Consider the following 15824-nt stretch of genomic DNA (forward strand, 5'->3'; position numbering starts at 1 on the left):
CAAAATTGTAATAAGTAAGACAATTTTATTTGCACCAGTAGTCCGGGTCCCTGTTTAATCAGTATGTAATGTGGGGGCACAGTTCTATCGCAGGGGTGTCGTGGCAAAGATGGATGAAGCAGGAGTTTTTGCAAAAATGCCACTTTTATTTTCAGACCAGCTCTGATGGTGCACACAGCCACATAATTTCAGAATCTCCTTTTGACATGGCTCAAGCAGGCGATGATGGCTTGCCTGTTGTACTGTCATAGATTGATGCAGGGGTTTGGTCTGGCAATTAAGGCCTAGTAGGCCAGAAGATAGTGAATGCGTGAGGTTTAAGTCCAAACAGAGCGTTCTTGACACGTTCGCGACGCGACCAACAATTGGGCCATCACCATGTTCGGGGCGCGGCTGTGAACTAGGCTTTACAGCAGCTCACTCAACTCTCTCTTCTCTAGCACAAAACACCACCCAGGACACTTCACCCTGCCCACCGACACTGAACACTGAACTAGCGGGAACACCAGCAATTTAAGCATTTGACGCTGCCGCCAGTGCGAGCTGCACGTCATCACCCTATTATGGCACAGGGAGTGCAGTTAAAATGGCGTCCAGGCCGTAAATCCTGGCGCCAACAACTTTAGTCAGCCACCCAACCACCAGTTGCCGTACCTGCAAAGGAACGATCAAAACGTTACAGTGCAACAAAATACGACTTAGAGGCTCTGTCACCAGATTTTGCAACCCCTATCTGCTATTGCAGCAGATAGGCGCTGCAATGTAGATTACAGTAACGTTTTTATTTTTAAAAAACGAGCATTTTTGGCCAAGTTATGACCATTTTCGTATTTATGCAAATGAGGCTTGCAAAAGTACAAGTGGGCGTGTTTAAAAGTAAAAGTCCAAGTGGGCGTGTATTATGTGCGTACATCGGGGCGTGTTTACTACTATTACTAGCTGGGCGTTGTGTATAGAAGTGTCATCCACTTCTCTTCACAACGCCCAGCTTCTGGCAGTGCAGCACTGTGACGTCACTCACAGGTCCTGCATCGTGTCGGCACCAGAGGCTACAGATGATTCTGCAGCAGCATCGGCGTTTGCAGGTAAGTCGATGTAGCTACTTACCTGCAAATGCTGATGCTGCTGCAGAATCAAGTGTAGCCTCTGGTGCCGACACGATGCAGGACCTGTGAGTGACGTCACAGTGCTGCACTGCCAGAAGCTGGGCGTTGTGAAGAGAAGTGGATGATACTTCTATACACAACGCCCAGCTAGTAAAAGTAGTAAACACGCCCCGATGTACGCACATAATACACGCCCAGTTGTACTTTTACTTTTCAACACGCCCAGTTGTACTTTTGCAAGCCTCATTTGCATAAATACGAAAATGGTCATAACTTGGCCAAAAATGCTCGTTTTTTAAAAATAAAAACGTTACTGTAATCTACATTGCAGCGCCGATCTGCTGCAATAGCAGATAGGGGCTGCAAAATCTGGTGACAGAGCCTCTTTAAAGGGAACCTGTCACCAGCATTTTAGCTATAAAGCCAGCAATACCTGGTGAAAGTGGGTGAAAAATCATTGTCATCTAAGCTATAAATATGTTCTAAGTAAGCTCTGTAGCTTTAGTATTCCGTTTTTCAGTGGTCCCAAGCCATATGCAAATGAGCAGAAAAGAGTCAAATCTTCATCTGAAAAGAGTCAGATTTTCATTCCTCCAGCGTCTCAGAGTGGACTCCACCTCCTTCTTTTTGATTGACAGCTCCGTAGCCAGTCAGGGCCAGACAGGTGGCAACGGTGGGCGGGGTTAAGAAGCTGCATCCCAGAGGGAAAAATAATTACCATAAAAGGCGGGAAGAGTTTAAACGACGATATTTACAGACAGAGGAGGACTTCAGGAAAGAAGAGAACAGGAACGCACTCTGGACAGCTGCGGCCATTGAGGGGTCAGGCGAGTTTAACAGGTAAGATGTTGATGACGGGATCCCTTTAAGTACAATCTGGGTGGCCACAACCACAATATTATTATCCTCCACGTGGCCAGTCTGACCTCTACAGTGCAACGCCAGAAAAACAACAGATAAATGATCACATAAACAGGGGTGCAATGCCACTAAGGACCCAATATACGATAAAAGAACATAAAGTCCGCTTTAAGACTTTTCAGGTACATCAGCAAGTGAACAAGCCCTTAGTGGTTTGAAATCTTTTTCATAGATAGGAAGATGTAACTAACGCAGCATAAATGGAGGCCATAGCAACCAATCACACTGCAGCTTTAATTTTCCAATCTGCCTTAGAAAAATGAAAGCTGTCATCTGATTGGTTGCTGTGACACCAGCTCCATTTTCTTTTGCTCTAATCTTTATGCATCTCCCTTGTCAACCTTTTTTTATCCTTAAAATGTTTCATTATGGGAGATGATTTCGCAGGCGGCGGCTCATGACACATAATGGGCCTACGCTTCTAGGTATCACGAATAATAGAGAATGACAGAACTGCCTGCCTAATTACATGTGTCAATGTATAACGTGGCTATTATGTACGTGCAGCCATTGATATGCTAATTTGTCAGCACACAACATTTGTATGTCAGCGGGGGCAGTCGACTGGGAGCTGACCGCAATATTTGTGATTATAATATGATTTTACATAGATCAAATAAATGAATAAAAATAATGGTGATGTGAAAAAAAACCGGTTACAGTGATTGGGAATTGTTCTTTTTTAATGCAAACCAAGTCGCAGATTTATCAGAAGTGTCAGGGGGACGGCGAGGGGGCTGTGTAATAATATTAATTTGAGTGATCACTGCAACATATAGAGCAACTTGTGATAAATGACGAATTGCGGCCATTTTTAGCTGCGATCCGATGACCTGGTTCTAACTGAACGGGGCATGGGCAATAGGAACGTGTATATATACAGATTGTGGTTGTCTATGGGTCAATATGCCTTTAAAACGGCATAAAAGAAAACCAAAAACATCAGTAAAAATACCATAAAAATGAAAACAATTTTAGAAAACATTGCATTGTTATTTAGGCAATTGTATGGAAGTGTTATATAGTCAACATTATTTTGGCACTGTTATTTAAGTACAAAAAATTATAACGTTTTGAGGTATGGGGAACTTTTGTGGTTACAAGAAATATTGTAAATGATACGGTATTTGTACTGTGAGGGAAATAGCAAATAGAGATAGACGAGTGACAATGATTGACGACGTCTTTTCATGTTGTGTCATCTCTTACTTATGGTTTGCTGCTCTTTAATAACTTAAGAAAAGTAGATGTTGAATCAAAAAGGATATAAACATACAAACATAAAAAAAAACATAAAGGCAACAGAACTGAGATCAAATGATCTGTGCTAATTACATGAAGATTTATTCCTCTTAAATGTCGCCTCCTAGAAGCAGCAGTCTTTTCAGGCTTTAATCAGAGTGTATCACATTAGATGACTTAAGGCCTATAAACCTCAGGGATTTGCACCATCTAAAAGAAACGAGATGTGAAAATACTGAATATACCGGACGCATCAGGGGTGCAGACTCCTGCCACATGTATCTATCTATCTATCTATCTATCTATCTATCTATCTATCTATCTATCTATCTATCTATCTATCTATCTATCTATCTATCTATCTATCTATCTATCTATCTATCTCTCTATCTATCCATCTATCTTACTCTAATATTTACGTTTATTTATACGTACTTGAATATATTTTTCTTATATATTCTTCGTGTGGCACACAGTAATAGTGTCCACATATTGATGATACCTCCTTAGTGCTCCCTCACAGTAATGATGCGCTACACAGTATCATGCCCACATAGTGCCTCCACACAGTTTCATGCCCCTATAGTGCCCCACACAGTAGGATGCTCCCATAGTATCTCCCCACAGTATCATGCCCTCATAGTGCCTCCCCACAGTATTATGCACCCAAAGTGCCCCCTACACAGTATGATGCTCCCATAGTATCTCCCCAGAGTATCATGCACCCACAGTGCCCCGCATAGTGTCATGCTCTCATAGTGCTCCCACACAGTATCATGCCCCCAAACAATATCATGTCCCCATAGTGGCCCACACAGTATCATGCTCATAGTGCCCCCACACAGTATCATGCCCCCATAGTGCCCCCACACAGTATCATGCCCCTATACCTGATACTCACGAAGCCCGGGTTTACACAACAAATGGCAGAGATCCCTCTGCAGGTGTTCTTCAGTCTGTGCTGTTTGTCACTCGGCGCAGGCAAGCACGATGACATCACTGCATTACTCCTCTAACTGCAGGTGTCACAGTGAGAATGGTAGACTCTATCAACCCCATTGAATTAGACTCTATCTGCATCCTGAGGACATGCAGTAGGCGTCCCGGAACAGTGGGACAACACTCCCTGGATCCGGGACAGTTTGGAGGCATGCATTACATTATTAATAGAGCTATGACAGCTTTGACAAATTGTTTTAAAATGGATCCTTATGAATCCCATTAACTTCCAATAGGTCCATCAGTTTTCAGTCTGGTTTCCGAATGAATAGAGCAAAGCTATTCTTTCCCCCAAATCGCAATGGAAACCCAACAGAAGAGGATTAGGTTAAACAGGCAGCAGAGGAAATATAGCACTACATGACATCCAATTAAATAAATGGCTGTCCATGTAATACATAGACTACCAATATCTGACAGAGGGAGGCCTCAAGGGACACCCCCTTAATGACGTCTATGTGCCTTAATGGACAGGGAATATGGGTGGTGGTTGCCTTCACGAGACCTTAAAATATCTGTGCACCCTTGAATACCATTTTGTTTATTATTCATTTCTTAATATATCATTATAGGGTCATCATTTGTTTTACAGAGTTCCAAATCGCCTGGATAGACATAGAGATTAGGCCCCATGCACATGGCCGTAATTTTGATCCGCAATTACATACCGTAATTGCGAATAAAAGTACGGACCCATTCATTTGTACTGCCCACGGACACCTTCCCATATATTTACGAGAAGGTGTCCGGGCCATAGAAATGAGCTGCAAAAAATAGGACATGTCCTATCTTTTGATTTTACGGACCGTGCTCCCATACTTTATAATGGGATCATGGCCCGCAAATGCGGCTGACTGTCTGTGGCGTCCGTGCCCGTTATCACCAGCCACTAGAGGGAGCTTAAGAGCTTACTGCATACATTGAACTCAATAATAAAGCAGCATGCAGTTAGGCCCCCCCCCCTAGTGGTACCTGCAGGCAGCAAGACTTTTATCATTTAGATCTATGCAGGGGATTTGAAGCTCTGTATCAGAAAAACTGAGCTCCGACAATTATAGAGATATATTAAGGAAATCATAAGCACCAATGACCTGGTGCTAAATGGTGGACAATAACTTTAAAGTTACTATTTATGTAGTCTTGTAATAATGGCTGGGACCATTTACAGCATGGTTGATCCGTATTTGTATAGTGGGTGAAGGGGGGTGCAAGTCAGATCACTCTGAATTGGTGAAACAACAAAAAGATAACCCTTTAATTATATATACTGAAAATCCAGGGCTCCGAGACAAAAGCTCAGCCAATAATTATGCAGCTAGGACGATAGAGTGGATGTGTTATGTGTCACCCCAACAAAACAGCTAGACACAGAAGCAGAAACTGTACGTGAACATTTTATCTAGAGAACAGCTACTCCATTATTCTTGTTGGATCACGACAAGAATTAAAGTGCCAGCTGCAAGAATTCATTTGTATGGGTCTTTTGTCCTGCCACTCAGGAAAAATGTAAACTGTTGCTTTAAGAAATCAGCACGCTGTTGCACCTGTGTGTCCATCACATGACCATGGACAGACTTTTATCCTCTGGAAGTAAACAATGAATGTTCCTGCTCAATAACAACAAGCAGAGATCTTGAAAAACATGAGAAATTAATTCAGAAAGGATATAGGAAAATTGTAGGACTTTTCATTATACAAAAAACAAGATTAATTTGCTGAAACCGGACAACACCTTTAATAATTTCTTCTGTCAGGTTTTTCATATTATGTCACTATATTAATAGGTGGATTATTATTGGAATTTTTTATATATTTTTTTAAATCAAGATGATTTATGCTTGGATTCGGATGAACCTGTCCTGGTCTGAAATGGATTAGTTTAATTTATTTTACTTTGTGCACTTGTCATGATGTAACGTCAGCAATATATCTTCACCCATTAATAGCTGATGGTCGTCTCGGTTCAGATTTATAACCTGCTCCATCCTCTATGAACCATGGGTATGATTCCTCCTTCCTATACTGTATCTTTAATAAACTATGTGAGATAAGTGATGCGGTTACTGAATCATCCCTACTGAGGAAAATGTCAGACATGTGCCGTGGAGCGCAAACTGTTAAATATAAAAATATCAGCCTTTTATCCGGCTAGATAGATATGCAGAAACTTGTCTATGACAATTCCAGACTTGTATTTATAGTATTATTTTTTGCAAAGTATATACTTTACAAATTGTACCCATTCTCAGATTTGGAGCCCATGGACGCCATATTTGTTAGTGATTCCCACATGGGTTGGTTGTAATGTAATGGTGCACCATTTCTTAACGCTGGGGTATATGATCAATAGGCTAAAGGTGTTGTAGTCACATCACACTGGAGACACTTTGTTATAATGTGTGTTGTATTCTGTAGATCATAAGGCATACAGCACAAACATTTTCGTCTTGTCATCTACACCGCTGGTATTATGAGATATTAGCGAGACCCATAACAACCAATCAGATTTAGCTTGGCCAAAGACATTCAATACGTGTCAGTCGAATGATATTTCAGACGACAAATATGAAGACCAATTCCACCATTGACATGCATGTTTGGCGTGAGAGATCTACAGCTACCAGACACCTCTGGTGCAGCTTATCTCCAATTATGTCCAATTAAGTTTTCACCCCAACATCAACAAGTGGTGAGCGTCTGCAGCCCCTTATATATACATGTTAACTGTTAAAGAGGCAGGATGCTATACCTGTAGTCACTGATGTAGCTATAGGGGTAGCAGTCACACCCAGGCCCTGGTGCCTGAGGGGGCCCAAAAGCCACCTTGCCATAGAGGTACACACCAGTATTATATATGGCACATGGTAGGTGGGACCCTGTTACAGACACTGTATTGGGCCCCAGGGCTTCAAGTTACACCTCTGCTTGTTGTATTGTTATCATTGTTATAATGGAGCTCATCCCCAGCTTGGCAGTTTTCCAATTATCAGCTTTTATCTGTAGAGGATCCCGGCAGCAGGTGTTTAATTTTCCTGCAGCACAACCGCAGGGCAAAAAAAGCATTACACAGTCCTTATCGAAATCATTGGGCTGTGCTTATTATGCACAGACGTGACAGGTCCTCCTGAGTGAGAGATTTTCTTTGTAGGAAGGTTTCTTTGATGGTTTGGACTATGTAGCCGTGTTAACTCGGCATCATCCGTCCTTAACACCTGTAAATTACCATCTGGTCTTTACTTTGCTCTAGAACATAAATATTACAGTCTGTTTGGTTTCCATGGGAACTCCACCAAGATCTACAAATTAATTTTAGATCTTATAAATACGTACATGATTAACTATATTTCATTATTATTATTATTATCTTTTTCTTTTTTTTAGATAATCATGTTGGGGCGGCTCTGGTCACCGGTGATCTACTTCTGTATTACACTTGGTCAAGGGTTGACAGCGGAGGTGAATCAGACAACATCATCATATTCCACCTTACCAAGTAAGAGAATACTCCTTGAATTGGTTACAGAAGAATATTGGTAAAGGGAGTAAAAAAAAACAGCAAAAAGATCCTGCACAGACAATAAATGGTATGTGGGGACCAAAAATTATTAACAGTGTGGTCCCTGCAGTATGTGAGTACACCGCTAATATACATTCTGGTCCCCCGTCACACTGATTCTGAGATTTTCATAGGTTTTTATAGCGCTGCCGGGGGACCGGCCCTGCTGTACTCTATGTAATCGCTGTACTACTGTTCCTGCTTGTACATAGAGTACAGCGGGGCCGGTCATGTGACGAAGAGTCGTATCATCATCAAATAAGACTGCACAACTAGACTTCCGGTCCCCCGGAAGCACTATAAAAATCTATGAAAATCTTAGAATCAGCATGACGAGAGACCTGAATGTATATTTGCGAGTGCACTCACATATTATATTGCAGTTATGTACTAGACAAAGGTACCGGATTATCAGACTTTCTGGACTATCTGATGCCGGATTAAAGGAATTTCAGTGTATTGCATGGTAAAGGTTTTGGAAAAAAAGGATTTGTTAGATCGATTTTTTTTTTTTATTCTTTATGTCACTCCCATCATTTCTCAGGATGGAGCATAGATTTAATTTCTGTTTTGCCCTGGGATAAACTTGATTTTACTTGTCAGCCCATGCTGACTAAAGCCAAGCTTACACTTTTGCTGCATTTTTTATTATTCTCAATAACATTTTCATTTTGGAAACTGCATTTTTTTTGGCTTGCTGCGGTTTCTTAAAATCACAGCATGGCATATCTGTCGCGATTTTGTGGGAATCTGTCCCCATTGGCTTCAATACGGAAAACAGGAATGCAAAAATGTGATATCATGGTCATGATTTTCCACAGAAGCAGCTTTAAGGTCAGTTACACATGGGACTGTGGTATTTTCTTGGGGGAAGTTTGTACTTAGAGAGCATTTCCCCCTAAATGAAAGAAAAAAATTACCCGCAAATATGTACTTTGAACAAACTTTGCATAAATCAATAGTATAAGCAAATTTAAAAAACTTTGTAATATATCTTATTAGAGAAAAATGCCTCTTCATCTACTTATCAGGCTCCCCCTCCCCTCCTAAATATTCACTCTGAATTTACTGCTTTCTCTTTCTCAAGAGAAGACGGACTGAAGGATCAGGTTACAGCTGCCTATAGAAGTCTATGGAGAGTAGATGGGGAGGAGGTAGCAGGAACAAAGTGAGAGAAAGTAGAGAGACACACAGATACACTGCTGCAGCTTCTAATAAGTGTTATATCTCACCCTGGTGCTGGATTCACAGCTACACTTCTCATTACTGCTGTATAATGTCCTCCATGCTGCTTCTGAGGGTGTGCTACAAAGAGATAGGAGAGCAGGATGTTCCTCTTTTCTCTGTGTACAGTGTAAAGAATACATGATAGCAGTTAGGCTACACTCACTAGCTCAGGGAAAACTGAGAATTAGAGACGAAGGTCTGCTAAAAAACGCTAAATAATGCAGAATACAGTCATATAACGACCAGAAATAGTGTTGTTCCTCATGTACACACATATGACAGCTTATTCTGAAAAAATCAACTGTAATTTTAGGTATTTTTTAAATCATTAGTAGTAAACATTTCAGTGGGCCTCAGAGCCCAGAGCAACATAGTCTATATACATATGTATATCTGTGTATATTATTTGCTGTCCTCTCACGCACCAATGCAAGTAATGTAGCATGGGTCGGATTAACGTTGGTAGAGGCCCCCATCCCACCTCTGGAATCAGAACCCCAGATGACCCCCTTCTATTGCAGCCACATATAGGAGTAGAGGCTGTACATGCACGTTGCCCTCTTCGCTAAAATCTATAGGAGTCATGGAGACAGCCGAGCAAGCAACTCACTTCAAAAAGGAGGGCAACACATATGCGCCTCCACTTCTACCTCTTTTTGGCTTGATAGGATTGCTTAAGCCATCAGGGGAACCCCGTTTGGGTGTCCTAGTGCTAAGCTTTATATTCATATAGTGACTGCCAGGGGCATAACTAACAAAAAAATTCTGGGCAGACCAGTTCAGAAGAATCGACCTTGGCTGGGAGGTTGGGTCTTGACGCCCCCTTATAGATTCTAAAAGTGGCTATCCGGTTCTTTAAAATGAATTGGTGGGAGTCCAACTACATTTTTAAAAGATGCTGCAGAGGTCCAGCGAGCGCTGCGTCCCCTTCATTGTTTATTAGGCACAGCTCTTTACTTTAAAGGCTCTGTACACCTTTCGAATGTTTGTTTGTTTTTTAAATAAAACAGTGTATCAGTGTGTTTGGTGCAACTTTAGAATGACTTTTTATTCGAAATTATTTTTACTTTTTGAGATACAGCTGCTTTGTTATCGATCGCATCCAAGTCATGAACTTAACATAATAACTAATAGCACACAATTTGTACCATACAAAAAATCAATACTTTATTTGAAATAGTATTAAAGCAAATTGGCCATCAAGACCTAAAATTACACAAATAAAAAACATGAATGTGGTGGTAGTTAAGGGACCACAGTACATACAATAAGAATCACAGTGAAAATAAAGCATAATACAGCATTATACACTCAAGGGGCTCTTAGTGTGGTGGTCTTGTGTATGTTAGGGGGACATTATTCAGCACACCGGTTGGTATTTATGCTAGGATCCTAGTTTGAGCCTAGGCCTGTACTATATATTATTTTTTTTCTTGTGGAAGTGCACCTATATGCAGTGATGTATCGAGTGTGCATACTTGTCTTCCCTTGGAGTATATAATGCTGTATTATGCTTTATTTTTTAATATTTTCACATTCATGATTTTTAATAGTGTGTTATTTTAGGTCTTGATGGCCAATTTGCTTTTATACTATTTCAAATAAAGTATTGAATTTTTGTATGGTACAAATTGTGTGCTATTAGTTATTATTAATTTTTTATTTTGATACAAATATGTCTACATATATTCTTAAACTGCCTAAAAATTGTCTTTTACTATTAAATTAGGCTAGCAAATATAAAATACCGCCAACTGTGACATTATAAAAAAAATTATATTATTTTTTTTATGCTTATGTTTGTCTTTTTTTTATTATTATTATTTTTTTGCTATGAAAAAAGGAACAGCATGTACAAAAGAAAAAACAACACCCTCATCACAACAGAACAGGGAGGGAGTCTGAAAGTTTCTCCTCGCACTGAGAGGAGAAAGGGACTGGGCTAGATAAACCCCCTAGACTGTACTAGGGTTTAGTATAGGTATTAATAAGTCATGAACTTAGATGTGATCGATAACAGCTCGATCCTGCGTGTCAGAGACACGCAGGACCCGATGTGCCGCTGACCTGACGGATATAGGTTTCAGCGCATGATACAGCTGGTGTTTGTACAGGAAACTGTACATACAGTGAAGGAAATAAGTATTTGATCCCTTGCTGATTTTGTAAGTTTGCCCACTGTCAAAGACATGAACAGTCTAGAATTTTTAGGCTAGGTTAATTTTACCAGTGAGAGATAGATTATATTAAAAAAAAAAAGAAAATCACATAGTCAAAATGATATATATTTATTTGCATTGTGCACAGAGAAATAAGTGTTTGATCCCCTACCAACCATTAAGAGTTCAGCCTCCTCCAGACCAGTTACACGCTCCAAATCAACTTGGTGCCTGCATTAAAGACAGCTGTCTTACATGGTAACCTGTATAAAAGACTCCTGTCCACAGACTCAATTAATCAGTCTGACTCTAACCTCTACAACATGGGCAAGACCAAAGAGCTTTCTAAGGATGTCAGGGACAAGATCATAGACCTGCACAAGGCTGGAATGGGCTACAAAACCATAAGTGAGACGCTGGGTGAGAAGGAGACAACTGTTGGTGCAATAGTAAGAAAATGGAAGACATACAAAATGCCTGTCAATCGACATCGATCTGGGGCTCCATGCAAAATCTCACCTCGTGGGGTATCCTTGATCCTGAGGAAGGTGAGAGCTCAGCCGAAAACTACACGGGGGGAACTTGTTAATGATCTCAAGGCAGCTGGGACCACAGTCACCAAGAAAACCATTGGTAACACATTACGCCGTAATGGATTAAAATCCTGCAGTGCCCGCAAGGTCCCCCTGCTCAAGAAGGCACATGTACAGGCCCGTCTGAAGTTTGCAAATGAACATCTGGATGATTCTGAGAGTGATTGAGAGAAGGTGCTGTGGTCAGATGAGACTAAAATTGAGCTCTTTGGCATTAACTCAACTCGCCGTGTTTGGAGGAAGAGAAATGCTGCCTATGACCCAAAGAACACCGTCCCCACTGTCAAGCATGGAGGTGGAAACCTTATGTTTTGGGGGTGTTTCTCTGCTAAGGGCACAGGACTACTTCACCGCATCAATGGGAGAATGGATGGAGCCATGTACCGTCAAATCCTGAGTGACAACCTCCTTCCCTCCACCAGGAAATTAAAAATGGCTCGTGGGTGGGTCTTCCAGCACGACAATGACCCGAAACATACAGCCAAGGCAACAAAGGAGTGGCTCAAAAAGAAGCACATTAAGGTCATGGAGTGGCCTAGCCAGTCTCCAGACCTTAATCCCATCGAAAACTTATGGAGGGAGCTGAAGATCCGAGTTGCCAAGCGATAGCCTCGAAATCTTAATGATTTACAGATGATCTGCAAAGAGGAGTGGGCCAAAATTCCATCTAACATGTGTGCAAACCTCATCATCAACTACAAAAAAACGTTTGACTGCTGTGCTTGCCAACAAGGGTTTTGCAACCAAGTATTAAGTCTTGTTTGCCAAAGGGATTAAATACTTATTTCTCTGTGCACAATGCAAATAAATATATATAATTTTGACTATGTGATTCTCAGTTTTTTTTTAAATATAATCTATCTCTCAAATCAGCAAGGGATCAAATACTTATTTCCTTCACTGTACATATAAAAATAGTTTTCAAAGGTGTTCATAGCCTTTAATAGCGGCTGTGACTAGTCAATGGAATGGGACTGAGCTGCAATACCAGTCACCTCCTCTTCTAAAAGGTAGAGATCTCTACCTGGTAAACAATGAAGGGAACCCATTATAGAGGTCTACCAGGTAAGTACAACAGCTGTAGAAATGAAGGAAAAAAGCACGGCGCCACATAGTGCACAAAAAATGCTGGTACGGGATTGCCATGTACAAGGCAGCGAAGGCAAATGCTCACCTTGTAAGTTTGTGCTATCCACAGGCACAATACTGGTAAAAGGTTTTAAACAGCTGCAGCCAGGTCCAGTCCGGTAAACCATGAAGGTTACCGCAATAGATGAGAACGATTAAAACAAACTAAAAACAATACACATTTGAGAATTCATGCCTTTATTAGGCCCCGGGCTGCCATGACAACCATTGGCGCCCCCCCTGATCACGTTGTGGGGGGGGGCTGGGCTGTCGGAGGGGGCCACCCCCTCCACAGGGGCGCAGCTAGGGGGGGCAGGCAGGGCTTGTGCCACGGGCGCAACTACAAGGGAAGAAAGGGGGGCGCCGACCAGGGGAGTGGAGGCATGTGCCCTCCGGACCGGTACCCCCATAGACGTTTAGTGGCATTGCCACCCATTGCTGTTAAATTTATTTAAAAGCTGGGGCAGCGCATGGGGCAGGAGCGGGAGCTGTGTATGTAATGCACAATGTTCTCCTGCACAGGCAGAGCGTGTGTGCTCTGGGCGACATCACATGTGATGTCATATAATGCAGCCGGCCATACACTCTACCTGTGAGGAGAACACCATTGAAGTGTTCAGCCCCAGCTAGCAGACAGGCAGGGAGGATGGAGGAAGAGAGGGCTGAGGAAGAGAGGGCTGGGGAAGAGAGGGTTGGGGAGGAGCGGTCTTACAAACAGCTGTCCTCCAGCCTGCAACGTGTGACCGCTGACAACATGAAGATCCCTCTATGGAGCTCTGGACTGATAAGTACAGCTGTATATGTGCAAGTAGGGGGAGCTGTCAGGTGTGTGTGTGTGCGTGTGTGTGCGTGTGTGTGTGTTTTTGTGTGGGGTGAGGGGATTCTGTATAAATTGTCTTAGTGGAAGGAAGGATTTGACTGTATGGCCTCGTGCACACTTCCGTCGGCCGTTGTACGACCGCTTATGACGGTCCGTGAATCACGGACCTCGCACGGATAGCTTCTGTGTGCAGTCCGTTGTTTCACAGACCAAATGCAATGGCCGAGACTGTTCCATCAAAAACGGGCAGGAGTAGGACCTGCCCTATTTTTGAGGGAACGGCGGCGCGGTTCCGTTAAAACAACGGAAGTGTGCATGGCCCCATTGAAATGAATGTGTCGGGGTGCTATCAGTTCAAACAACGGATAGCCCCCTGATGAAAAAACTGAAGTGGGCATGAAGCCTAAGGCCTCAAGCACACGTCCACTGGCGTAGCTATAGGGGTCGCAGCGGTCGCAATCGCGACCGGGCCCCGAAGCCAGGGGGCCCACGGCCCCCCGCACCACATCAATAAAAAGTTACTATAGTAACTCGGGCCGCGGGCCCCTGTTACTATAGTAACATACTTTACTTACCTTCCTGGTTTCGGATCGCAGCGGAGGTCCTGACGTCAAGCGCTGTCCTTCTTACAGGTTCGGTCGTTGGACTACGGCGGATTCCAGGACTACTTCGATGACAGCTTTTTTTTTTATTATCAATAAAATGGTTAATGAGGGCTGTGTGGGTTTTTTTTTATTTCAATAAAATATTTTTTCTATGTCTTTGTGTTTTTTTTTAAACTTTATTACTACCGCCTTAGTAATGGCCGCCGGCTGATTGACAGCATCCATTGCTAAGGCGGGGCTTAGTGTTAGCCGATGCAGAGGCTAACACTAACCCCCTTTATTACCCCGGTACCCACCGCCACCAAGGGTGCTGGGAAGAGCCGGGTATGATCCAGTACCTGACCATCTGTAGTGATGGTCGGCCACTGGGGTGGCCGCAGGCTGGTATTATCAGGAGGGGAAAGGCCAAAAACAGTGGCCCTTCCTACTCTGGTGATGCTAGGCTGCTGCTGCTTTATTGTATCTGGCTGGTTATGAAAAATGGGGGGGACCCCACGTCATTTTAAAAAAAATAAAATAAAAAATAATTGGAAAGAACGATGTGGGGTCCCCCCCAATTTTCATAACCAGCCAGATACAACACAGCAGCAGCAGGCAGCATTACAAGGGTGGGAAGGGCCACTGTTTTTGGCCTTCCCCAGCCTAATACTACCAGCCTGCGGCCACCCCGGTGCCTGCCCGTCACTACAGATGGTCGGGTACTGGTTCGCACCTGGCTCTTCCCAGCACTCCTGGTGGCGGTGGGTACCGGGGTAATAATGGGGGTTAGTGTAGCATCTGCACCGGCTAACATTAAGCCTCGCCTTAGTAATGGAGGTTGTCAATCAGCCAGCGGCCATTACTAAGGCGGTGATAATAAAGTTTAAAAAGATACAAGCACATAGAAAAAATATTTTATTGAAATAAAAAAACACAACCCTCATTAACCATTTTATTGAGAATAAAAAAATTGCCGTTATTGAAGTCCTCGAATCCGAAGTCCAACAACCGAACCTGTAAAAAAACACAAACACACAAAAATAATCAGTAACACGTAAAGAAGCAAAATTATTATTCTTACCTATCCTGGGTCCAGCGCTGGAGCCGCAATGTCAGCGAGCTGGGCCCTGTATCTAATCCAATCATGTGTGATACTGTCTGCTGAGCTGTGTATCTAATCCAATTATGTGTGATACTGTCTGCTGGGCCCTGTATCTAATCGTATCATGTGTGATACTGTCTGCTGGGCCCTATATCTAATCTGATCATGTGTGATACTGTCTGCTGAGCCACTGTATCTAATCCTATAATGTGTGATACTGCCTTCTGAGCCACTGTATCTAATCCTATCATGTGTGGTACTGTCTGCTGAGCCACTGTATCTAATCCTATCATGTGTGGTACTGTCTGCTGAGCCACTGTATCTAATCCTATCATGTGTGATACTGTCTGCTGGGCCACTGTATCTAATCCTATCATGTGTGATACT

General features: G+C 42.6%; 1 protein-coding gene across 4 annotated transcripts in view; it reads left to right on the forward strand.

Annotated features, from left to right (window-relative positions):
* PTPRE (protein tyrosine phosphatase receptor type E) overlaps positions 1 to 15824 on the forward strand; it is a 170802-nt gene that overhangs the window by 80780 nt on the left and 74198 nt on the right. For 3 of the 4 annotated variants that reach the window (XM_075843127.1, XM_075843126.1, XM_075843128.1), the window contains exon 3: positions 7650 to 7761. In XM_075843127.1, the coding sequence (XP_075699242.1) occupies positions 7656 to 7761 (106 nt within the window). In that variant the 5' untranslated portion in view covers positions 7650 to 7655. Of the gene's footprint in view, positions 1 to 1804; positions 1947 to 7649; positions 7762 to 15824 lie in introns of those variants that run through there. The other variant, XM_075843129.1, reaches the window with a different exon arrangement.

The sequence above is a fragment of the Rhinoderma darwinii genome, chromosome 11, assembly GCF_050947455.1.
Source record: "Rhinoderma darwinii isolate aRhiDar2 chromosome 11, aRhiDar2.hap1, whole genome shotgun sequence".
In the NCBI taxonomy this organism is placed as follows: Eukaryota; Metazoa; Chordata; class Amphibia; order Anura; family Rhinodermatidae; genus Rhinoderma; species Rhinoderma darwinii.